Source organism: Macrotis lagotis, chromosome 5, assembly GCF_037893015.1.
Source record: "Macrotis lagotis isolate mMagLag1 chromosome 5, bilby.v1.9.chrom.fasta, whole genome shotgun sequence".
NCBI lineage: Eukaryota > Metazoa > Chordata > Mammalia > Peramelemorphia > Peramelidae > Macrotis > Macrotis lagotis.
Genome location: NC_133662.1, coordinates 113031118 through 113058202, shown reverse-complemented (window position 1 = coordinate 113058202; position 27085 = coordinate 113031118). Strand labels below are relative to the sequence as shown.

General features: G+C 34.6%; 1 protein-coding gene across 3 annotated transcripts in view; it reads left to right on the top strand.

Moving 5' to 3' along the window:
• Window positions 1–27085, top strand: part of REV3L (REV3 like, DNA directed polymerase zeta catalytic subunit) — a 244142-nt gene that overhangs the window by 137195 nt on the left and 79862 nt on the right. For all 3 annotated transcript variants that reach the window (XM_074187375.1, XM_074187376.1, XM_074187377.1), the window contains exons 14-18: window positions 7940–8883; window positions 13660–13742; window positions 15028–15153; window positions 22747–22939; window positions 23782–23893. In XM_074187375.1, coding sequence (XP_074043476.1) covers window positions 7940–8883; window positions 13660–13742; window positions 15028–15153; window positions 22747–22939; window positions 23782–23893 — 1458 coding nt within the window. The remainder of the gene's footprint in view (window positions 1–7939; window positions 8884–13659; window positions 13743–15027; window positions 15154–22746; window positions 22940–23781; window positions 23894–27085) is intronic.

The following is a 27085-nucleotide window of genomic DNA, read 5'->3' as shown; positions in this document are numbered from 1 at the left end:
ACAAGGGTAAGTGACTTGCCCAGAGTCACACATCTAGCTTTCTGTCTCTGACATGAATATAGTACATATGAAATATGGTTATTAATAGAGAGTTGTGAGATTAAGATGAAATATTCTATAAGGTGCTTTACAAATCTTGAAGCACTAAGTAAATTCCATTTGATGATGATGACAATGATAGATGAATTGGAAGTCCAAATCTTAACTCCCTATATTGCAGTACTTTTTAATGGCAAGTACTATGGAAGAAAATGATGCTACTGAAGAGAACTCATACAAGACTAGCATGAACTTTAAGAACTATTTTTAAAATCATTTGTGGTTATAACATATATTTGAATGCCCCAGTGTGTACTTGATTATCCTTCTTCATCTCTAATACTACCCTCCTGCACAACTTTTCCATGAAGAACCCCAAAGATTTCTGACATACTGAAAGAGGTTAACATATTCTGTTTCGTCCAACATAGTTCCTCTGTCTCAGCTCCCTAAGGGAGTTCCCAAACTTATGATGCAGAAATGATACACTTTTAAGAAAAGAGTTTTGGGGTTTGGTTTTTTTTTGGTTTTTTGGGGGGGGTTCTGGTTATTTGTTTCTGCAGCAACTACTGGTCTATTTGGTTCAGAATTGTGGGGTCCCTGTATATTATGCAAATGGAACGACTTTTTGATCTTAATATCCTCCTCTCCATTTCTTCTTACTCAGTAAACACTGGGACATAGTTTCATACACAGAAAGATTTGCTTTGGTTTTCATAGAGACCATGATAGGACCGACATCTGGTCACAATGTAAAATGTACAAGGGAAAAATGGTTCTTGGGAATATTCTTTACAATTCAAATTTACTTCACAATGAGCCTTAACAGATCTTTAAATAATATTAAATTAATTAAATTAATCTGGATCACCTTGGCCTATTCATCTATTGAATTGCCTATTCAGCTGTTGGTCACTTATTAATGCCTCTGTAGAGATCATTTTTACATGTAAAGTGACTTATTTTCATTGATAGAACTAAATTAAGGATATAATGGAAATCAAGATTTGTTTGATGAACAAAGATAGTTCACACATGTTAATGGTAAAGTTGAATAACTAGATATGCATAACTACAAACAGAAAAAGATATATTGATCAAAATGGACTGTAAGATAGAAAGGAAGTAACATTCTAGTGAACTTCAAAAACCAGAAATGAGAAGAATGATTAGATAAATAGTTATAAACAAAAATAATAAGTGAGCAATGTGTGAGTTAATCTTACCACAATATTCCCATCTAATCCTAAATATAGAACAATATCAAGAACTAAAACTTGAGACTTTGGAGAACTTTAAGAGAATTCAGTAATGAGCAAAGACAGATAATAAACTTTTAGAAAATACAACAAAATTTCTCTCAAACTTAGGAACTAAAAAATAAGCATATTCTTTTTTTAAAAAAAGCAGAGACTTATTATACCAGGCAACCAAGAAACCCATTATTATCATCATGTATTCCTTATTATTGTTACCTTGAATATCATCCCAAGGCATTTTATTAACAGATTATATAAAAATCTATCTGGACAATAGAAGAAGGCTGAATTTTAAAGGAATTGCTTATATAAGGAAACTTTGAGGTTTTGGTACCTTTGTACTGAAACATAATAGCAAGGATGGTTACCGAGCATATTCATTCTTAATCTAAGAAACTAGATGGGTAAATAATAATATGGGTATTAATTTATTACAACATAAGAAATTTAAGAGAGCTGTGTAAATTCCATCAGCAAATCAACAAGCATTAATTAAATACCTCCTTTATTTTAAACATGTTTAGATACTAGGGATACAAATACAAAAACAAGATGATTTTTGGCCACAAGAAGTTTTCATCCTGTTTCAAGGTCTTAGATATTTAGCTGGAAGGGATCTCTGACATATATTCTAATGCCCTGCTTTACAGATAAGGAAACTGAGGTTAACTGATTTGCCCAAATTCAAATAAGTGTTAAGTAACAGAACAGGTCCTCTCATTCCCTTTGTCTAAGAAATCATATGTTTAGTTCTTGATTCTCTATTAAGTAACTCTTTCATTGTTTTTCCCTCTGTACCATATTGCCCATCTCAGTGGAAACAGCAAATACACATTATTAAAAAATACAAATAATATATAGGTAAGTGCAAAGTAATTTGGGATGCACAAGTAGCTGGGGTAGGATTAGGAAAGGCCTCGTATTAAATGACACTTGAGCTGAATTTTGAAGGAAATTGTAGCTATTTGCCAGATGGACCCCCCCCCCACCAAGGGTGGTTAAAAGTTCCCCCTTCCAGGGGTCTCTAGGAGTCAGTTTTGTGAGAGAATGCACATCAGAAGAAAGGATCCCTTTTAAGGCAAGATTTTTATAAATTTGCCCAGGAGTAGTAGGAAACTATTAGTTAGTATAGGTCACATGCCTGCCATTGGGAAAGCAGACTGTTATAAATAGAAGATTCAGAGTCCTTCCCCTCCTCCCCAGATGTCTAGGTGCAAAGGTCTTTGATTTGCTAAGGTCCCAGGGGAAAGGGATGAAAGGATGATCTAACTGAGCAAGTATGACTTGTGGGAGCCTCCACAGACCAGAGGGAAGACTATTCCCAGGAGAACAGGATATTCATGGAGCTCTGGAGATAGGGAGGTATCTTCTCATGCCTGTTTCCAACCAAGCAAGGTTGAAGGACTAGGGAGGGATGCAATGATTACATTTCTTATATCCAAAGGCCTCTTGTCACGCTTACTTATTTTTATTTAACCCCAACAAAATGAGATTTTTAAGAGGTGAAGAGGAGATGGCATTGCAATGGCAGTCATTGCAGGAAAACACAAGTTATAACTAGAACATATACAAGTTGTTTTGAATATGGTATCATATCTGAGAGAAAAATTATAAAGAATTAGGAGTAAAGAGTAAATGTCCTTAAGTTCTCTAAATGTCCTCCTAGTTCTCTAAAAATCAAATCAACAGTTTAAAAAGAGATTGTGCTTCTTTGGAAGTCTTTGTTTAAAGTTTGGATGATTACTTCTTAGGAACAGAGAAAATTCTATTCAAATAGCGGCTGGACAAGATGGGATGCAAGATCCCTTCAAATATTAAGATTCTATGTTTCTATGATTATTTTATTGAAAATGTTGATTAGCTGTGAATAAATCATTGTAAGTATTGGATAAAAACATGAATTCCTATATGTTAAAGTAGAAGACAGGGAATCCTTGCATTATGTCTTAAGTATTTAATATAATTCCAGGGAACTGATGTGTCTTACAGTTTTTGGTTGTCAAAGAAAATCAGCACCATTTGTCATGAACGCCCTCTTCTCCACTTCTCTATATTTCATAAAATCCTAAAATTGTCCCATATTGTAGTTTCTGTTACTCCAGTCTTTGATGTCTTGATCTTCCACACCAAGATCTAATTCTTGTACATATATTTTTAATCCCATCCCTTCCATCTTCTCCATCAAATTGTTCCCATAATCATACCCTTTCTCTCTGTAATCTTCAATCTTTCTCCATCCACTGCTTCTTTTTCTCCTGTCCACATACATGACCTTATCCTCCCAATTCCTTAAAAAAAAAAACTTTATGAGAAAACTTTGACACACCAGATAGTATTCAGAGAAGTTCAAACAAGATGATGGAAGGACCTTGAACTACTGTAATAAACCAGTTGAAGAAACTGGGGGAAAGAAAATATTAGGAGTAAATTATAGTTGTCTTAAGTTTTTGAAGTTTTGTCATATGGAAGGATTTGACTTGTTCTTTGAGGCCACAGAACGCAAAAAAAAAAAATGAGTAGAAGTTTCAGAAAGGATAATTTTGGTTCAGTAGAAAGCAACTTCCTAACAGAGATGTACAAAAATGGAATATGTTAATGGACCCTCAGTGGAGGTCTTTAGGTAAAACTTGGGTAACCACTTGTCAGATATGTGACAAAGAGAGTTTTTTTTAGCAGTAAGTTGTACTAAATGACTGTCTATGTCCCTTCCAACTTAGAAATTCTGTGAAAAATCTATGATAATTATTGTAAAATATAAGACAATATAAATGTCAGCTGTCACTATTCAGCATTAAATGAGGGGAAAAAAGAGAACTTCACTAGATTCTACCATCAACTCTAATTCTCATCTTATAGCTCTCTATTTCTAAGCCACTCTTAAATGAAACTGTCTATATCATTATCTTCAATTTGTCCTCTAGTTGTTCAACCCTTTGCAATTAGGATTCTGAACTTACCATGCAACTGAAACTTCTCTCTCCAAAGTTACCAGTAAACGCCTAATTGCCAAATCTGATAGTTTTTTGTCAGTTGTCATCCTTCTTGACCTCACTCTATAGCATTCAGTACTGTTGACCACATTCTCCTCTTAGATATTTGCTTCTGTTTTAGTAACAAAACTCTTTTGTTTCCCTTATCTGTCCAATTAAATTGTATTATCTCTGTTTCTTTTGCTGCATCATCAAGTATATCATACCCCTTTACTGTTGATGTTCCTCTAAATTCTTTCTTAACTCCTCATATTTCTACAGTCTCTAATTTTGAGATGTCATCAGCTCCCATAAGTTGTTATCACCACTGTTCAAATGATAGTCCTTTATTCTCCTGTGCTTCAGCCATGCATCACTAACTGAATATTGTATGTTTTTCACTGGACCACATAGAGAAATAATAGGTATTCCCTTCTTCCCTTTTGGAAGTCCTCAAGAATTTAGATGACCATTTGTCATCTGATTATAATGGGATTTCTTTTCATGTATGAATTGGGCCAGATAGATGCTCCAGTTTCCTCTAACTCGGAGATTTCAAGAATTGCACTGGGCTAGATGGCACAGTGGATAGAGCACCAGCCCTGGAGTCAGCAGGACCTGAGTTAAAATCCAGCCTCAGAGTCTTAATAATTACCTAGCAGTGTGACCTTGGGCAAGTCACTTAACCCAATGCCCTGCACAAAAAAAAAAGAACTGCACTGGAGAAAATGCATAATAAAAACTAGTATTACGTATAGGCAGGAATCATTTTTAAGTACCAAGACCAGTAGGAGTCACTTGGATTGAGCAAGCACAATAAAAGAGGTATATATATGAATAAAAGAAAAAACTATGAAAAAAGAATTCATAATGTTAGGTGAATGTAAAATCAGTTGATCTAGAATAGAGAAGCTTAGTTGAACAGCTTGCTAGAAATTTAAGAACTAAGTTTGTGAGGAGAAAACAACAACCAGTAAAATAAAAATCACTTTGACTAGAAATGTTATTTAATTGGTATAGGAAAATCCTGATGAGGATTCTTCCCGCATAAATCGGTGCTTTCCCTGCACTTAAAGGAAAGTTTATAGATTATAGAGGAGTTAATTGATTTGCTCAGGGTCACACAAATGATAATTTCAGGGGTAGGGCATGAACCGAGGTCTTCTTGACTCCTAAACCATTTCTAAATTATACTATATTGCCCTTTTTTTTTTTTAGGTTTTTGCAAGGCAAATGGGGTTAAGTGGCTTGCCCAAGGCCACACAGCTAGGTGATGATTAAGTGTCTGAGACTGGATCTGAACCCAGGTACTCCTGACTCCAGGGCTGGTGCTCTATCCACTACGCCACCTAGCTGCCCTACATTGCCTTTCAAAAAAATGAAAGACAAAACTAGATCTACCAGATTTTTCCCTTACCATCTTCTCCAAAAAAAAAAAAACAAAACCATACTTAGATTCTGTTATATGCAAAGGCCAGGATGAAATCTGAAGCCAAAAACCATTAATCTTGCATTCATATCGAAAAAGAAACTATTTAAAACCAGTGAAATTTGGGGACTAGAAGTAGAATTGACAGTATATTCAAACCAGAACAGGAAGAGGTCTAGAAAACTGAGATGGGAAATGATAGAAGGAACTTCATTATATATTACCATATTTCTCTGTATAAGATGCACCTTAATTTTGGGGCCCAAAAATTGAAAAAAAAATTACATAAAGTTATTGAACTCAAGTTTTATTCATCATAAAATTCACGTAACTCCTCAATACTGACAAAACTCCCATCCATTAGCTCATCCTCATCTGTGTTGATGCCGAATCACTGTCTTAGGAGAATCTCTGACTGCCTGTCCTGCCTGTGTTCTGTTCTGTGGTTGACCACAAGTACTACCTGGGCAAGTCCAGTGCATGGACACATACATGCTTAGTCCATTCTTTTTCATCAGCAATTCTTCTTGCCTCCTGCTGACACAGGAATTCCGCTTGCCCTTTGCTCTTCAATTCCCTCTCTATGTCAGGCCATTTGGCTGCCTTGCCTCTCATGGTCTTCTGCTGGGGCATTTTCAGTAGGTGTTCTTCTGATCGTAGCCAGTCTCAGATTGTTTTCTCAGTTGGAGGAGGACTAAACTGACATTTAGCAGCATGATTTCCATTCATTTTTGCAAACTGGATCACTTTGAACTTGAATTCAGCACTGTTCAAAAATCTCTTCTGAACCATTTCTGAGCAAAACATCGTAAAAGGTAACCTAACATACAGGTAACAAATGCAAAGATAAGTGGCAAATGCAAGTAAAATGATATATAATCACTATATAAGATACTCCCAGTTTTTAGACCCCAAATTTTACAAAAAGAGGGTACATCTTATACATGGGGAAAGATGGTTCATACATGCTAAAAGTAGAATAATGTTAAAGAACAAAGCTCTATAGTACTTCAAAAGAGAGAAAAAGATTTTTTCTGACCAGAGCTATCAAAAATGACTCCATAGGGGCGGCTAGGTGGCACAGTGGATAGAGCACCGGCCCTGGAGTCAGGAGTACCTGAGTTCAGATCCAGCCTCAGACGCTTAATAATTACCTAGCTGTGTGGCCTTGGGAAGGCGACTTAACCCCATTTGCCTTTCAAAAACCTAAAAAAGAAAAAAGAAAAAAATGGCTCCTTAAAGGAGTTGGAATTTGAGCAGGGAATCACAGTATGGTTAGAAGTTAGAACTTGGCAAGGAGAGCAGTCTGGACAAAGGGGAAAAAAAATAATTAAAAACATTTTGCTTCTCAACAGTGAAAGCAGGCCATTTTCAGATCCCCACTGAAAATATTCAAACAGATTGCTGTAATGCAAAAGTTCTTTACTTGTTTAGTGCTGTGGAGCCCTTTGGCAGCCTTCCTCAGAAAAATGTTTTAAGTTACATAAATAAAAGTCATAGGATTACAAGGGAAACTATGTCAAAATAGCATTACCAGGTTTTTTTTTTAAAGCAAATTTATGGACATCAGATTACAAACTCTGCTATTAAGTCATGGTTTTCCTAAATTGGGCAGAGCATCAGATGCAACCAAGTTCTCTTCTGACTCTTAACTCTGAATAAATTTGAGACTGTATCTAATATCTCCACCTCATACTCTAAATCCTGAAATTTCCTCCTAAGCAAAATTAATTGATTAGATATAGTGATAGGTAGTCATTAAGAGGGCTTAAAAAGAGGATCACTACTAGAGAAGGGAAGAGAGTAGGGAACAATTATATGTAAAAACTGGCAGTAGATCTAAAATTTCTTTTTTTTTTAAAGCCCTAGTTGATAAATGCAAAAAATAACTTAAAGAAGTAGTAGAAAGAACCTAATGCTGAACCTTCCCTTGGGTGGTAGCCCATTTCTCCAAAAGTTAGTAGAATACATAGACAAAAAATATAAATTATTTTGGAAATTATGAGGATATTGCAATACATTTAGTCTTTCCACAAAGGACAGGTAATGTTTTATAAAGGATTCTTTCCAATATTCATATACCTGTACTGAGAACTAAAAAGTGTATTGATCATACAGACTCTAGAATATCTGAGGAAAAACTGAAAATTTTAGAGGATTTCATTGAGTCCTTCCCAACAGTTACGGAATGAAATTTTTTAATATTTTTTTTACTACAGAACACTAAAATGCTTTCATTTCAGGGAAATTGGAGGACGACTTCTTATGGTAGAAACTAGACTGCCAAATGACCTGGCTGAATTTGAAGGAGATTTTTCACTTGAAGGATTGAGACTGTGGAAAACAGCTTTCTCAGCAATGACTCAGAATCCAAGACCAGGATCACCTCCTCGTAATGGCCAGACAGTGGCAAATAAAGGATCAAATAATAGCCATAGAACTGTAGAAGATAAAAAAATTGTGATTATGCCTTGTAAATGTGCCCCAAGCCCCCAACTGGTTCAAGCATGGCTTCAAGCCAAAGAAGAATGTGAACGCTCCAAGAAATTGTCTAAAATTGAGCTAACTGAAATAGTAAAATCCACTGAGAACTTGGGCTATCCAGTTAACCAAGACGACAGACCTTTGGTGCCTCCCCAAAATGATACTGTCTTACATGTAGTCCCTCCCACAAGAGAGATCAAGGAAAACTTAGATAATTCTGATCTTAGTACACAAACCTCAGAGGTTAATTCCATAGAATGTAGTAGAACTGAAGTTGAAAGTCGGACACTGCCTCTCATGGCTTCAGCAAGGGAGCCAGAAAAGGATGAAGATGAAGATTATGATTATTATGTCAGTTATAGTTCCCCAGATTCTCCAGTACTTCCTCCCTGGCAACAAGCAGCATCTCCAGATTCCAAATTGTTAGATATAGATGACAAGTCGTGTAAGATACACAACACAAACCCATCACCAAAAGAAGAATTGAGTTCCCTGCCTATGGAAAACTTCCCAAAACCAGCTAAAAATGGCATACAGGAGAGCCCCTACAGTGAGGCCCAGGAGATTCAAACTCAATCTCCCTGTCAAATTAGAACAAAAAATGGAAAATGTGACTCATATTGCCTTCATAGTACACCCATCATACAAAGAAGACGTCTGGATATGCTACCCGAAGCAACTGATATTAGTCCCTTATCAAGAGGTAAGTTTAAATCAAAAAGGTATGCCCCAATATTTCTTGCAATGGATAAGAATATAATAATGTATATTATTTAATGGGAATCAAAAATGTCTTTTCATAGAGTTTAGCCCACTTGAATTAGGCCATAATTATTTTTTACAAATCCAGTTAGTATATACTATTAAGTGACTTATAAAATATTTATTAAAACCCTAATACATTCGTTTGTATGACAAATAAATTTTATAGGGGCAGCTAGGTGGCGTAGTGGATAAAGCACCGGCCTTGGAGTCAGGAGTACCTGGGTTCAAATCCGTTCTCAGACACTTAATAATAACCTAGCTGTGTGGCCTTGGGCAAGCCATTTAACCCTATTTGCCTTGCAAAAAGAAAAAGAAATTTTGTGAAGGAGGAAAACCAGGAACTTTTAATGAATTCATTTCAAGGCACTATGTTAAATGCCAGAGATATAAATAAAAATAGAAAACACCACTCTCAGGTAAACAAAATTAACAGGGGACATGAAACATGCACTTACCTGGAGGAACAGTTCTTCAGGAAAGATTTGGCATTTTAACTGAGTTTTGAAGGGTGGCAAAGATTTCATTGGGCAGAAATGTCAGGGGAAAACATTTTCCTCTGTAGGAAACAAAATAAAAAGTATGTGGGAGTGGATTATCATCCAAGAAGTTTTCAAGGAATGTTAATATAGATATATTCTGCCCAATATCATTAATAGGTTCAATGTCAAAATATTCAGGTCTTGTAAATATTCCAAGTTACCAATAGTTTGAGCGTGGATTCAAACCAACCTTCAGAATGAATATTCCATTTCAGGAAGATTATTGTTAAGTTAGAGTATGCCCATGTGGGGATGCCAACATAATGAAGGGACTTGAAACCATACCAGTAGAAAGTCATGTGATAAAAGATAGGTTGAATAAATTGTTTAAATTTAGTCAGAAGGGGAGACAATATAAGCCATAACTTGTTTTCTAGTAGATGAGGGGTTGACATGTGGTAATGGAATCAGTTTGTTGTTTTGTGGGGTTTTTTAATTAGCTTTCAAGATGAAGAAATAGGACTGCTGAATGCAAGTTAGAGCCATGATTTTAATTTGATATCAAGAATTCCTTTCTAAAATTAAAACTGGACAAAAATAGAATAGACAGTTTCACTAGGTAGTGAGTTCCCTGGTTTTGAAAGTGTTCAGCTGGAGGCTAGATAACTATTTGCAGAGAGTTGAAAGAAATCTTCAAGACCATATTGTCCAACCTCATTTTACAGATGGAGAAACTGACGCCCACATGGGTTAGGCCATGCAGGTAATAAGGAACAAATTCAGAATTCAAGTCTACTTCTCATATCAAAACTAGTACTCTTTCCACTATTGTTAAAGGCATCAGAGAAAGTATTCCAGCTATGGGTATTGATGACCTTGGAGTCAGTAAATCTAACTCAGTGATTCTTTGAGCCTAAAGTTCTTAAATGCCCACCATGCAAGGCATTATAATACTAGATTCTGGAAATATGAAGAGGTCATATTTATTGTCTTCTGGAATTATATAATGGGATAAATAAAACATAGACAAATAACTAATAAGATGTTATAACTGCATAAGAAAGGCATAGTGTCATGAAAGATTTATAAATTACTCCTAGCTGGTTTAATCAAGGAAGTCTTCATGGCTCTTAAACTTGGGTGTGAAGAAAAGAATTTCAACATTTCTAAGTCAGAATGGGGCAGAACTCATTCCATACATGAGAGATGAAAGCAATCCTTGAGCACAGAAATGTCAGGACTAAGTACTCCAGTTTGGCCAGAACATAGCATATTTGAAAGGGATCTAAAATGAAGGGAAAGGGAGATTGGATCCAAATTTCAGGATGCCTTATCAGGCTAAGGAATCTATATTTGATTCAATTGGTAATTTTGAGTCACTGAAGGTTTTTGTGTGTTGACAGGCAATAAGCATTTACCAAATGTTTACTGGACAATCAGGTGATGGAGTTAGAATAACTCGAATTCAAATTCAGCCTTGGATACTTGCCAGCTGTGTGACCTTAGGCAAGTCACTTAACCCTATTTGCCTCAATTTCCTAGTCTGTAAAATGAGCTGGAGAAGAAAATGGTAAATCACTCCAATATCTTTGTCAAGAAAATCCCGAGTGGGCCTGGGATGAGTCAGACAATTAAAAGGACTCAACAAAACCTATGCTTATGATGTGCTAAGAAAGATGGGGAGGAAAAAGAAATGAATAAACATTGATACAGTGCTTCCTATGTGCCAGCCACTGTGCTAAGTGCTTTATAAATATGTTCTCATTTAATCCTGGTAACTACTCTGTGAGGATGGTGTCGGTATTATCCCCATTTTTACACTTGAGGAACCTGAGACAAATACAAATTAAATGACTTGATTAGAGTCAAACAGCTAGATGATTTTGGGGCCAGATTTGAACTTTTGTCTTCTGAACTAGCTAGTTTATACTGTGCTACCTAGCTGTCTTTAAGCATTAGGGATACAAATAAAAGCAAAAAAAGTACAGTTTCTGGAGAAAAACAACCAATTAAGGGAATGCTGAACTGGGAGAATGGAGGAAAGGAAACCAAGGAAGGGCATAGTGGCAAAAGCCAGAGTTGGAAGCACAGCCTGCATTGAGCATCAGAAGTAATTCACCTTGGGAGAAGGGGACCATTGAGACCCTCCAAAATGGGAAGGCCTCAGCTGCTGTTGGGAGTTCCAGGGTGAGAATACACTGTTAGCCAAGTCCATAGGCAGAATCACAGCCAATAGGAAAATCAAGGAGAGTGATATGGTCAGTTCTGTTCATTAATAACATTGCTTTTAGCAGTAAAGGATGGATCAGAAAGAAGACATTAGAAATGGAGATCACTTAAAAGACTATTTTAAAAGTTTAGGTGAAAAGTAATGAGTTCCATAGCTACTTTAGTAAGCAATGGAAAAAATGGAAGAAATATTGTGGAAATAGAACCCATAGTCTTAGCATATGGTTCAGTAAAGGGAAGAGAAAGAATAAAAGTGACCTGAGAGTTTTAAGCTTATGTGATTAGGAAAATGATGTCTCCATCAACAGAAATAGGAAAGTTGGGCAGGTGGTTTTGGTTTTTTCTTTATTTGTTTTTACTACAGAAAGGCGATGGGTATTAATTCTGAACAGAGGTGAAGTTTAATGCCTTCAGAAGATGTCCAAGAGAAGATGATTCATGTAAAATCAGTAGTTCAGGAAAATAGCTCTAGATAAGAGAGATTTGTGAATCACTTCCATAGAAGCAGTAATTGAAGCAATGAGTGAAATCTTAGAAAAAAAGAGGGCCGAGGACATTGGAGGAAAGAACAGCCAACTAAAGGAAGCCAATAAGACACTGTCAGGAAAATTACAAAGTAATCGGCAGTATCATATACTTCTGAGAACTGGATTGGACATTGAAACAACCAGTTTCACTGGAGCAATGAAAACACAAGTACAGAGAGTTAAGGAAATAGTTATCAGAAGCTTTGCAGTTACTTTTAAGTCTTAATAATAAAGAATGTGGGAGAGATAGGAGAAACTCAATTGAAAGGACAGCAAGGAGAAAAGAAATTTTGGATTGGAGGGTTTGTTTTTAAGGATAAAGAACACAGAAGAACATCTTTATAGGTCAGGAAGAAAAAGCTTCTAGATGGTGAGAGATTAAAGTGAGAGTTCAAGTGATTGATGAAGCAAGAGCTTAAAGAAATGCTAAGAAATGGGATAAGTAGCATTTGATATGAGAAAGAAAGCAAGTCACATCCTTTGAAACTGAAGGGAATTTTTGAGGAAGATGAAGTAATTCAACTTTAGATGATCTTAGTCAAAAATAAGAGTTATGGGGCAGCTAGATGGCACAGTGGATAGAGCACCCACTCTGGAGTCAGGACAACCTTAGTTCAAATCCATCCTCAGACAGTTGTGTGACCTTAGGCAAGTCACTTAACCCCATTGCCTTGCAAAAATAAAAAAAAATAAGAATTGAAGTCATCTACTGAAGGAGAAGAAGAAGGGTGGAGATAGAAGGTTGAGAAAAAAGAAAATTATTTGAAAAGAGATTCTTTGGAAAATGTGATAAGTCAACAGAAAGAATAAAAGTCAATAAAAAGAAAAAAACAGAATGGGGAGCATATTTGAATTTGGTAGGCAGAGGGTTCAGTTGTCATGATGTCTTTAGCAGACCTCAGAAATGACTTAACAAGAATTGAAGAGTAGGTGTATATGTGGTGTTCATGTTTGGAGAAAAAGCAAAAATAACAAGTTCCAAAAGAAGGTAGGAGATAGGGGCGGCTAGGTGGCATAGTAGATAAAGCTGGCACTGGAGTCAGGAGTACCTGGGTTCAAATCCGGTTTCAGACACTTAATAATTACCTAGCTGTGTGGCCTTGGCCAAGCCACTTAACCCCGTTTGCTTGGCAAAAAAAAAAAAAAAGATGAAGAAGAAGTAGGTAGGAGATAGACAAGATAGAACTATTAACAAGACCTTTAGACTTTTGCCAATATTCCATATCACCATCCACTCCCTTTCTTACAGGGAATTCAAAATATGCCATCTTACTGTTTGGGGCAAGGGTTAACTAGCTGGGGGAGCACCTGTTCCTTAGGGACTTGAGGAAATGGAAAGGGTGGAGTTGAATGATAAATTTTGAACTCTAGAGTTTTGAGTAGTTTGGGTCAAATTAGTCTTCCTAGTAAAGGATTTGAGAAGAAAGCATAAGTAAATTGTTTTGACCCACATTCTAAATATTAAATTTCATTTTACAGAACCAAAAACCCAGAAACTGACTCACAGAAAAGGAAATAGTCCTGATTCTCTTAGAAGAGTTCTTTTAACAGCCCAAGCTAAGGTAACTATGCCAAAATATACTCAGAGACAAGTAGAAAAGCCATTCCTTTCTATTAGAATAAGTTAACTTCTCTGTATACACCTGTTTCTCATTAGAAACATTTCTATTTGTACTTACATTCTATGTCATTTCATCTTATTTTAACAGCAAAAAATTGCTTTTTGTCTTTTGTTATTGGAATCTCAAAGATTCTTATATGTAAATACAAGTGATACAAAGAAACTGAATTGATAGTCAAAATATATATTATTGGTATACAAATAAATTAATTAGTTTCTGGCAGAATCGGTAATCCATGACATCAGAACTCGCATAAGTGCTTTTTTCCCTCCAGTAGAAAGTTGTCTTTTTCTTGGTTCTATTAATTATTTTTAGTTAAATATATTTCATAATATATAGGAGAGAAGCATTTATCATTTATTCTGTGAAATTCTTGAGTATTTAGATAGAAATAGCAAATACATATTAGTACTTAATGCTAAGGGGAAAGATTATAGATAGGTGAAGTAAGTAAATATTAGACATCATCTGGAATATAAAGAATCACTGCAAAAATGACTTATCCATCCATATCTCTCTTCTCATATCACAATAGATTTTGTCTTATCTGGGTTTTGAAATTTTGAAACATTTTTAACAGAATTTACTAAAATGACATATGATGACAAAAGTTGCTATTTCTGAAGTATATATAAATTCTGTATTCTAGAAATAAATGAGAGCTATGGATATATGTTCACACACACACACATACATATATGTCACAGCATTATGAGGCTTAATGATTTGCTAAGGAATCTATTTTTAAAGAAATCAAAAAATCCTAAGATTTCTAAGAATTTTTTTTTAATGCTTTGGTTAAATAATCTTTTTAGGTAACATTCTGTGATAGACTAAAAGCATCATTTAATCTTCCTTATTCTGACAAAAATTGGATGCAAAATTATTGACTCGATTATTATGCTTCTCAAAAGGTCAAGATGAATGTTTGTGATGTGTAAATATCAACTTCAAATGAGACTACTTAGTTTTTGGATTGTTTTCTGGGATAACAATACATGTTTTGCTCATAGATGATATCAAACATTTTTGGACATGCCCAAATTTGGTATCTGAATTTACTAACATTAAAAGGTTGTTAATAAAACAAAGATGGATTCTTCTTGGAAAGATGACTTAAAGGATGACTTCAGTCAATAATATCATTAAATATACAAAGAGCATAAAAATGGTCATTTTTAAAAGTAACATTATTTTTTCTGGCTGTATGTATTTCTTTTGATAGAATCAGTTTACAGCTGTAAACACCCCAAAGAAAGAAACTTCCCAGATTGAAGGACCAACTTTAAACAATACTTATGGTTTCAAAGTCAGTGTGCAAAACCTACAAGAAGCAAAAGCCTTACATGAGGTAATTTTTTCCTAATACTAAGTAAGATAGCATGTTTTCTTTTGTTTTTAGGAAGGATATGGTAATATGAGATTGTCTTTTTTGGTCTGTATTTTTTTTGTTCTTATACTTAACTGTTCCTTCAAAAAAAAGCACTATTTTAGAGCCTATAATGGCATAGAGATGATCTGGTTCCTTAAAAGCAATTTCAATGAACCACAAGCTCTGCCAGTTCCAATAATCTGAAAAGGTTTTAATTATGGTTCCAGTGATAGATTGGATTCACTTTACAAGAACTAACCTAACTAAATACAGATGGGCTCATCATTACCACCATACTGGTGTAATTATCACAATGTGAATTCTTTGACCATGACAAACTAAAATAAAGGAAAATGCAAAATGGCCATGAGTTGCCCCTTTCTACTTCTGTTGTTTTGGGTAGCAAAATATTATAAAAGGGGGCTGAGGTAACTAGGAATCATAGAGTTTTGGATCAACAGCTTTAAATATGAGATCTTTATCTATGACCAACTTGTCGATAAAAGCAACAAGACAATTCACTAGTTATTTGGTTATCTCATCTTTCAGTGCTCTTGATATAAACATAAGCAAAAAGACCACCATGATGATAATCGTAATTTACTAGTTCCTTTTTCATAAGGTGAAGTAGTTCAATGTTCTTTGAAGAACAAGAGCTTCCAAATTAATGAATTCTGGGCAAAGGTGAATATAGTAAAGATCGTGAAAAACATGAAAAATTCAGATTAGAATTAAGAAAAAAAGGAGTTGGAAGATTTTAGACTATTCAGAAACGTCGCTCTATATATTGTGAAAAAAGATTGGAAGGTACTGCAGTTGGTGCTTCAAGCAATATCACAACAAAGGAAACAGACCATTTTCTTAAACATCTAATTATCAATATCAGTGTCATTTCCAAGTCAGTTGCATTCATGGTTCAGACCGTGGACTTATTAATGAGTAGATGTAAAAGTCAAGAAGTAAAGTAAAAAAGATATTGGAAAGGAATAAAGGAAAAAAATTGTTCTAAACATTTGATTTAGCTTAACATAAAATAATCACCACAACACAAAAGCAAAAAGAACATACAAACAACCTTAGCATTGAAAACACTTTAATCTCCTTTCCAAACAAAAAAGACATGACAGTCAAAGAAGATTTAGATCATAAACTCATTTACAAAATATTACAGAGGGAGATAATGAAAGATTATTAATAATCTAACTATATGAAACAGCAAGACATAGTGGAGAGGAAAGAAAATCTACATAAAGTTTAGAATGAGGCCCAACTATAACCAGATCATAAAGGACTTTTAGTGTTTTAATCTATAATTGTGTTAAATGAGGAAATGGAATTGTCACTTGAGAAAATGAAGTCAACAAGAGTACCTGAACCAGAACAAGGACGCAGAAGAAATCCATGCTGAAGGCAATACAATTTGGAAAGCATTGACAGTAGAAGAGGAATAATTTTTCAAGACACACCCATCACTATGCTTTATTTCTCATTTATAAAATTCTTAGGAGAATCTTCTCTATATATGTATCCAGGATATTCTCAGTGAAAATACGAAAATGAAAGAGGCAAATTTTCACAAATGATGTTCTACGGCAGCACACATCTTAATTATCAAATAATTGAATAAAATAAAGAGAACATAGTAGATTTCACTGTTATTTATTGTTCATTGTTAAGGCAAAACTTGCTAAAACAAAATGCATTCTTAAAAGTTGTCCTCTGACAGGGTATGCCTTTTGAATACACTAAGATCATCTAAGATTCCTTGGTAAATCTAACCATAGAAATAATTTTGTTTATTGATCTCCTGTCTATCCCTGTCATACAAATCAAAAGACATGGAGGTCTGTGCAAACTCAAGTTACTAGCCACGACCATTCATTGTATCCTGTGCATAGTTGAAGTGGAAGAATTTTCTGTAGGTGATGAAAGTCCTCCAAATACTTCTCTTTGGGGATGATATTGTGCTGATTCCATCAGGCTCTAAAATACTGCAGGACCTCCTTAATAACAAAAATCTATGGCCACTAAAAATTATTTTTGCCTAACCATCCACACAGGAGAGAAACAAAGAAAGAGTATCTGGTGTTCTGGCTATTGACATATATCTGAATGAGCAATCTATTAGCATATCTGTATGAACTGGAACTAAATAGAAAGTGAACTTGACCCAAAATTGCCTAAATGGAAATAAATGGGATTGTGTTTGGAAAATTGCATTTTCTGTGATATTCCTGAAATTAAAACCTAATTTGAATACCAATATTCATGCAGTGGTTTGAAATGGCTGCACGTATTAAACATAACACTCTCAAAAGAATCAACATTGAAGGCAATCCCAAAGGCAATGGAGATATGCGTAGTTGGAGAAGGCTATAGCATATTACCAACAGTAGAACAGTAGTGAATTCAAGAAGTGCTAACTTTATCATCCAGAGCATGCATATGCACATATGTATAATAAGAAAAGGAGATGAGTTAGTTATACAGGAAGAGCAAAGGCATTATCCCAGTAATAGTTTCCATAGAAAGTCAAAAAAACTAAAGGAAAACCTCAAACCCAATGTGTAATTCATATAGGGAGGATTTATGGATGGATAGAGACTAGACTTCACAGATGAGTTTCATGTCCAAACCTTTGGAGGCAATATCTAGTCAGTGAAGTCATAGAATACTCCTTACTATTATAATGAATCCATATTTAAAAGAGAAACATCTTAGAAGCAGTATTTCACTGTTGAGACAAATTTGTAGTGTCTTATCTGGATTTTAGGGTCCGAATTAGCTGTTCTTGCTGACTCCATTTTTAAGTTGCCTGATTTAACAAGATAGAGCTTGAAATTTTGAGTCCAAATGGATTGATTCTACTGTCATATAAGGATGAATCCTTCACTACTAAAACCAATTTAAAAAGACTAAAATATGTTAAAAAGCTAAATGACATTTTAAAACTCCCTAGTGGGCATTCTACATTAGAATTATTATCTATTTATTCCAAAGTTGGAACCTAGTGCTAGTGAGATAGTATGTTTAGGCTGGGCCTTGCAAGCTCAAAAGGGACCCTGCATCCCAGATACTACAAATGCCAGCAACTAACCAACTACCACCAATGTGCAAGTTTGCCCAACAATCCCAGGAATAGGAGTACCCCCAGACCACCAGCCCTTGTGCCATCAGTCCAGCTGCCATAGCCACTGTACAAGGAACAACCTTGGTGGAGATATCACTTGACACCCTCTCACCTCCTCAGCTTCCATAGATGGTCACCACCAAAGTTGTCAGCCTTATCAATTTGTTCAGTATCAGAAATAGATCTGTGTTGTTCAGAGAACTGACATTTAAGAATAATGCTTTCCATTCTTGGTGTTGTACCCCAAGTAGCACCAGGCTTTTCCATCTGATTTGCTGTTGAAACTTGTTGTCTCCCCCTTTTAGAATATGAGTTCCTAAGAGCAGGAACTGCCTTGTTTTTGGTTTGTACACATAAGTATGTAATAAACACCTTTTTACTGATTCAGGATCACCAAGTCAGGTTCTATTTCATAGATTAAGATCACTCTGTTAATGCACATTAAATCCAGTCAACAAATCCAAGTCCAGCACATTAAATCTAGTTTTCAAATTTGTTATTAGATATTGTAGGAATTAGATTAAAATACCTGAGTAGATTTCCTCTAATTGATCACTATAACAGCCACTCAATCAGCTATTGTACTATGAGTAGATTTCAAGCAGATAGCAACAATAAATTGTTAATATATGTGTAGTAATATAATTGGGGCTTTCATCAGCCATCTTACACAAACCCCAAAAGTATAGACAGATTAAGTTTTAGAAGTGCTGGACAAGTGACCAAATTTGAAAAATTCCCCTTACTTTATACTGATTCACTAATGCCTTGCTGGTTATGGCTTTGTCCCTTTAGCTTAATACTGTGATCCCTGCAAAATTCAAATATTTTGGGATGTTAATATATTTCTGTTATTAGCCATTTGCACCTTAGTTTGAATTAAGGATCTGATGGAACTGAAGGCACTGGTTTTGTTTCACTGTTTTTCCTGGAGTCATACCAATCTTCAAAAAAACAAGGAAGATAAATAATTTATAAGGGAGTCATCAGATTCATTTTCATTTATAACTTAATATTTGAACTTGAAACCATAGAACAATGGAGCTGGAAAAAAATCTTAGTGATCAGTTTTTTCATAGATCTATATGAGACCTGTCTTAAGCATATAATGAAATTGAAAGCCAAATAATGCTTAGTAACTAGCCAAATTCATATAAGTAGCAAGCAGTAGAGTTGAAAGTAGAATCCATATTTCTTGACTATATATTTATTTGTACTATACAGCTTCCTGTAATGTGTTTTCTTTCCCACTTAGAATTTAAAATTCTAGAACCATTGAATCCGTTGGTCATCATAACATTTTTGCTTATAATTCTAACTCAAAACTAAACGGTGTATTTGTTCAAGTACTGAATACTGATCTAACAAAATTTATCTCCCTTTGGCCAACTGGACCCTGGCATAGATTTTTTTTTTTTGCTTTTCCTCCTATTTAAAAACTTAATTTTTCATTTTCATATCTAATTGTTAATTTTATCAATTTTCATTATCCCAATTTAGATGTTATACATATTTGTCCACCTTACTAGGGAAAACTTTTTGGTTCTTTCCTCAAGTATTAATTAGAACAGGACCATCCAACTTTACTTTTAAAAGTTTTTATTGAAACAGTAGACAGTAGAATTTTGATTTGTCATTTGAGTGAGAGCTCTGTGGTAGCTTGGCTTCATTTATTAAAGCATTTAGTAAACCTATAGGGTCTTCCCACCCCACCCCTCACATAAAATCACCATGCAGTTGCATTTTGGACAGCCCTTAGAACATCATCTAAGAGGCACCTAGTGGCCAGATTTAGGAACTGATGGAGCAGCTCTTTCCACCTACTTTCCTCCCACATAAGGAGCTGAGCTTAGCATATATTCTCCCTTTTTTCTTCTGACTTTAAGAACCAGTGGTTTAGTCTTTTCTCCAATTTAAATATCAATAGCTCCAACTATTTCTCAGATATCTCTCTGTTCACCTTCCTCTGGACATAATCTAGCTTTTTAATGTCCCTATCAAAATAAAACTGGGAGGAATTGAGCCACCTGCAGAGAAAATGAATTATTATCTAGATTACTCAGGACATTTCACACTAAATATTAGTGTAACCTAAGTTCACATTACTTTTTTTTGACAATTATATCACATTTATCAAAATGTTGTCTTTTGTTTTAAACACATTCCATTAAATTCTTTTAAAGGCAGTTTATATACCATTAGCAACAATGAGTCAAATCAACTCTTATCCAAATGAGGAAGAGGGGCAATTACAAAAGACAAAATAGTTTTTATTACATGAAATCAGAAAGAATTTGCACAAACTAAATGCATCTAGGATAAGAAAGGAAAGTAATCAACTAGGGAAAAAGACCTTTACATCAAATATTTCTGATAAGGGTTTGTTCTATTTAAGCAATTAAAACCAATATATAAAACCAAAAAGTCTTGACAGACTCTAAAGTATTAACAACCATATGAAAGAATGCTCCAAATTATAAATATAAATCAAAACAACCCCATCCAGCACATGAGCAAAGAAAACAAAAATAAAAGAAACATTGTGGAAAGACAGGCACACTATTGCATTTTGTGAAACTATGAATTAGTCATTTTCTGGAAAGTAGTTCAGAACTATGCAAATAAATATACAAAAAAAAGTCCATACCTTTTGACTCAGATTGTGCCTCAAGAAAATCATACTGTAAATTTTTATAGTAACCCTTTTTGTAGTCCCAAAGAATTAGAAATGTCAATGGGGAATGACTAAATAACTATCGTCCACAAAAATAAGAACTAATACTATGCTATAAGAAATGATGAATTTGATAAAAGTAGAGAAATATAAAAAGATCCTCATAAACTATTGCAACATGAATTAAGCAAAGGGCTAAATAAACTATATATAATGCCTAAAACAATGTATATGGAAGGAATAACCACTATAAAATAATCAAAAAATGAATATTGTAAAATTATAAAGAAGATACTTTGGTATGAAGAAGAAATGAGAAAACACCTCCCCCCACTCTTTGCAGAGGTGGGAAACTTGGTATATGATTTCAAAGTTTTTATGTTGATTTGTTGAAATTTTTTAAGTTTTTTTATAATAGTGATGGGTTAGAACAGCTGGGTAGCAGCAGTGGATAGATTGCCAGCTCTGAAGTCAGGAGGACCTGAGTTCAAATCCAACCACAAATACTTACTACTTGTCTAGTGTGTGTGTGTGACCTTGGGTAAGTCACAACCCCATTACCCTGCAAAAACTGGAAGAAAAAAAATCTATAATATTTATGGCTCTCTGGGAAGGAGAAGAGAGAAACAACTTGAAAAACAAAGGTATTATGGTCCCAGAATAAAAATAAGAGAGTGCACTAGTCTCCTTCCTCTGCAGAGCTAAGGATCTTTGAGTATAGAATATTTCCCTGAAAATAAGACTTAGCATGATTTTTTTTTTCCCAGAATGTTCATAATATAAGCCCTACCCCAAAACTAAACCTCAGTTAAGATCGTCAACCAGATGGACACATTTAGTACATCTGTTGTAACACGATGGTTGTATTGAATTATAAAATAATAATATTACTATATAATCACATGTAAATAAATAATATTATTGACATTAATACTTAAAATGATAATATAAATTATAATTATTTGTAAATACCCAAGTGGTTGCCTTTGTCTATGCAAACAGCTGAACTTGAAACTTACAGCTAAACTTGAAACTTATTGCTGAATGACCAGAGAACAGATCGAACATGTGCACCCAATAAGTCTGGGGAAAAAACCCACCTCTAATCATCACTAAGGGCAAGAAAGATTGAACATGTTTCAGACATTTGTTCTTGAAACCAAAAGAAGCCTGGTGTTCACAAGCACTTATAAGGACAGGGGTTGGATTAATGCTGCCACTTGTTTTGTGTGGTGGTCAGAGAGGTCTGCTAGTCTGGGATTCAGCCAGCACTGACCACTCTAAAGACATGAAGAGCATCCTTACAGAGAGAAGAATAGATGAAATAATGGTATCTCCAGAAATTACCTAAAAATAATCCCTAATGTGTCATTTGGAACATAAATTAATGTAAGACAGTCTTATTTTGGGGAAAATATGATAATATCAGACTCAATTGATATGCTGGTTAATTTATTAAGCTGCTGTTTTCCTTCTTATTCTTTGCTACAAGGGATGGACATTTTGGGGGAGTAGGGGAAAAGGAATTATGGGTATATGTGCATATTTCTATTATATAACAATTAAAAATTTGCAAAGCTCTTTATATACATTAACAATTAACAAATACATGCTGTGTATATATATATATATATATAAATCAAAATGCAAAAATAGTATATTAGGGTTTCTCAGTTCTTCTTATATGCCTTTTTTTCAACGCCATCAACATTTTTCAACATGTCAGTATGACTTAGTGATGAACACATTTCTTGTTTCTGTTTTGTAGATCCAAAATCTGACACTCATCAGTGTGGAGTTGCATGCTCGAACCAGACGAGACCTGGAGCCAGATCCTGAATTTGATCCTATATGTGCTTTATTCTATTCTGTCTCATCAGATACAGCACTTCCAGATACAGATAAAACAGAACTCACAGGTGCAATCGTAATTGATAAAGACAGCACAATCTCCAGCCAAGGTACTATTAACTTTAATTTATTGCATAACTTTAGAAATATGAAAATATGGCCTAAGCAATACTTGAATTTTAGAAGGACTCCCAAAAGGAGGGACTCTCACTGTTGAAGATCTGCTCCTTACCCTTTAAAATGGTAAGCTAATTGAAAAATTTGTGCTTTTAGACGCCCATAATTAAATTTTAAGCCACAATTTTAGCATGCTTATTTAATTATTAGTAAAGGTAGAGAACTTCAGAATATTAAGATTTTAGTAGAGTGACTATGTAACCGATTACTTAAAAATACTATATAAAAAATCCAAATTGAAAACACTGTATCCCTGTCTACATACATGAATATTAGGGCCTGCAGATGACATACTATACCCACTAAAGTATTATTTGTCTGCTTTATATCACACAATACATTTATGTACTGGATTATGCTGCTTATATAATCTGGTTTTGAAAATTACTATAAAAAGCTCATTAAATATGTTATCTTTTTCATGTTTTCATGAAAATATGTATTTTAAGTCTAAATACACATTATCTACATTATAAATTATTTTGGAGAGCACTGAATTGTTTCTCTACAGTTTTACATATTGGTTACATACCATCTGTATAGCCACTGCACTCACTCAATAGGAAGGAAAATATGTAAAATGGATGTAATAATGAATTCATAGAATTCTGTTTTCATAGAATTAGAAATATATAGTATTGCATATATTAAGAATTTTGTTTAAATGGATATTTTCATTTTAGAAAAGATTATTAAAATGAGGAGGTTCTGGTAATTTTATTTTAAAGTAAATCTCAAAGAACTTACAAAGTGACATATTTTATTTGTTTTCCAGGTGTCAGAAACCAGACTCCATTACTTATTCGTTCTGGAATTACAAAATTAGAAGTCACCTATGCTGCTGATGAAAAGGCACTTTTCCAAGAGATAGTAAATATAATTAAAAGGTATTGTTTTAGATGTTACCCTTGTCTTATGAATAGCTCTGTCAGGTTCTTATTGAAAAAATATTTGTTAATCTGAAAAATGTATGTTATGATTATTTTCTTCAACTTATCTCCCAGACAGTCAGTGTGCCTGTGTCAGAATAAGACTATTACTATGTTCTGTTTCTCTTCTGACTTGTCATCATTGTTTTGAGGGCACTAAAAAGTACATAAGCCATTTTAAAAAAAAACCACCAACTTTGGACCTCATCTTCCCACAAGTAATGCATGGTTGATATATCCCTGAACCAAACCCTCATAATAAAATCCTTTCCCAGGATGTGGGCCTTGCACTCACTCTCTGAGCTGACTCACTCACCCCAACCTTTCCTCAGACTGGCAAGTCTATATTTCCAGAGAAAAACCCCAACACCATAAGTCTTCCTCCCAGTTGGAGTGGAATACCTTCCTCCCCTCCCCTAACCTCACCATTCTGGTTCTCAAGTCTCCACTGGGCTCTTCCATTTATACAAAACCAGCCCTTCACAATGATGTTGACATTAAATCTTAAGTGTAATTATTTTCTTAACAGTAAGGAAAATCACAAATTAATCTATCACGGGTATTCACTATAAAGTAAAGGCAAGAATAATTAATACATTGCAATCTACACATAAGCCTGGGTCACCCACATCCACAAATGTACATAGTATCTGTCCAGTAGAAGAGAAACATACTTAGAGAAATATGGCAGGGAGGCACCCAAATAAGAAGAACCCGCGTGTTCAGGAGAATTTGTAATTGAACGGCATCCTGTGATGTCATTGGTCTGTGCACTCCAGGACCATTTTTCTTTTGCCTTCTCTTCTTGTCTTCACTTTGCCACTGGCCAAACCCTCTCTCAATCTGATACAGCAGTTTCAAATTCTTTTATCTCACCATTCTTTAAGCCAAAGAATAAAAAAAGTTTATTAAGCTAGACTCTCTCAGGGATTGCAAACAAACCTAGCCAGCTCTCCCACTCACCACATTTGTGCAGCATCCTGTCCCTTACCAGCCGGTTGGTCTAAGGAAATAGCAGCTCAAAACCTTCATTTCTCCTTTCTGCTTTTCTCTGAAACCATAGAGGACAATAAAGAGCAGTGTGCCTGTCTGAAAGGCTTCTCCATTCTCCAACTCTAGGTAGTGCTAGAGGGCACTGGCTGAAATGAGCAGGACGACTTCACCTGTCATCTGGCTCCTCCTGACAGTCCCTGTTGCAGAGCGCTGTGCTCTGGCTTTCCTGTCACAGCTCGGTTTTTCCTCTGGCCTCTGCATTTGCCTTCTCTTCACTGCCCACTCAGGCTTTTCATTATTTCTAATGGCTTCAATCACATCTTCCTGGTTTTCAGTAATTTCCCTTTCTGTTATAAAACTAATACACCTTATAGGTCATCTCACAGTCTCCAAATAGCTGTTTGATTTATTATTTAAATAAAATACAATTTTAGCATTGTAGAAAGCCTTCAAAACAGTTACATGCAGAGACAATGAGGGACTCTGAAGCCCTACATCCTTGACCATTTCTCAGTCCTCAGACTTGTCCAGTCAACATTCTGGGCTTCCTTACGCTAGTATTTTTTTTTTCCGTATGTTTTGCATTATATTTCTTTTTTCTTTTATTAAAGATTTTATTTGAGTTTTACAATTTTCCCCCCCAGTCTTACTTCCCTCCCCCCCACAGAAATACACTAGCATTTTATAAATGTCTAGTCTATGAGAACTATTTTTCTGTCCCTTTTAGTTATAAAACTTTTCACATAAGCAAGGAGCAGCTTTTTGCATAATTTTTTTCATTTTATGCCCCTTCTAATAAACAAATTACATATTTTCTGAGACCACGACACTCTGCATATGGATTTTTAATAGTTTTAATTAAACAAAAGGTGGCTTTCTGTGTCTTATAGCCACTAGCCTATTCACTCATTAAAGGAGTAATGTACCCTTCCCAAGTTAATTTATTCCATCCTTTTTTATGGAAAAGTACTTTTTTGTCCCTTTCAGCAGCCTTTGCTGCTCCCATCTTAAAAAGACAGTGCTTTCTACATATATCACAAAGTATCCAATAGGCCTAAAAGAAAAGATGATGGCAGCAAAAGTTGTATGAAGGATTCTTAAAGAATGCTTTGCAGAAGCAACAGAAAAAATTCTAAACATTGTCTAGAAATGTTTTAATTATTCAAGAAATGCCACCTCTTCTAAGGAATAAAAACAATTCTACTAAATTTAAGCATCAAAACTTCCCTTGCTCAGAATTCAGTCTCAATTTGGTTACTATTTAATCAGCAATCTTGTGAAAAGATTTTAATTAACATCTAATTTTTTTCGCTCTGTATTTTTCATTTCTGTTTTGATTAAAACAATTGGCATCTATAGTATTCTATCAAATTTAAATAATCCTGGAAACCATGAAAAAAAATCATCCAACTCACTAACATCCTTTATAGACAAATGCCATATATGGCTAAAGTTCTATGACTTCTGGAGAGAAATGGGAAGAGGAGTGGAATATGTTTTCAGGGGGGGAGTAAAAGGAGTTTAAAGTCAGATCCTCCTACCTTTGTAATGAGAAAAGAAAAGAGTCTCTGCTTGTCTGGAGAACAAGGAACACAAGAATCCTTAATATTTCCTGAGTAAAGGCACAAGGACACAAGCCTGAGTCTCATGGTGTAGGGAAAGAGATATTTCTAAACTTTCTTATTTCTCAGTTTGGACTCTATTCATTTTCCTATAGATTCAATAAGAAATTGATTTTTTTGTTGTTGTTGTTTCTTCTAAACTTCTGTAGAAAACTAAACAAAGATTAACATAAGTATTTAACCAGTATTTTATGAAGTTTTTCTAATGTGTAATGCATTCTGAATGCCATATCTCCAATTTACAAATTATTAGACCATAACCTGCTTATAATTTGGAGAGTTTTTGTATATTGTCTATGAAGTATTATTACAAATGGCTATTTCTCGCAGGTTTTCTTTTTTTTTATTTTTTCAAATTACCAAACATTTATTTTCTCTCCCTCCAGTCCCAATTTAAAAAGAAAAATAATACCTTTTAACAAATATGCATTGTAGCAAAACAAATTCCCATAATGTCCGTGTATAAAAATATATATTTCCTTCTACATCTTGAATCATTCTCTTAGGAAGTGTGTATCATAAATCATCATTAGTC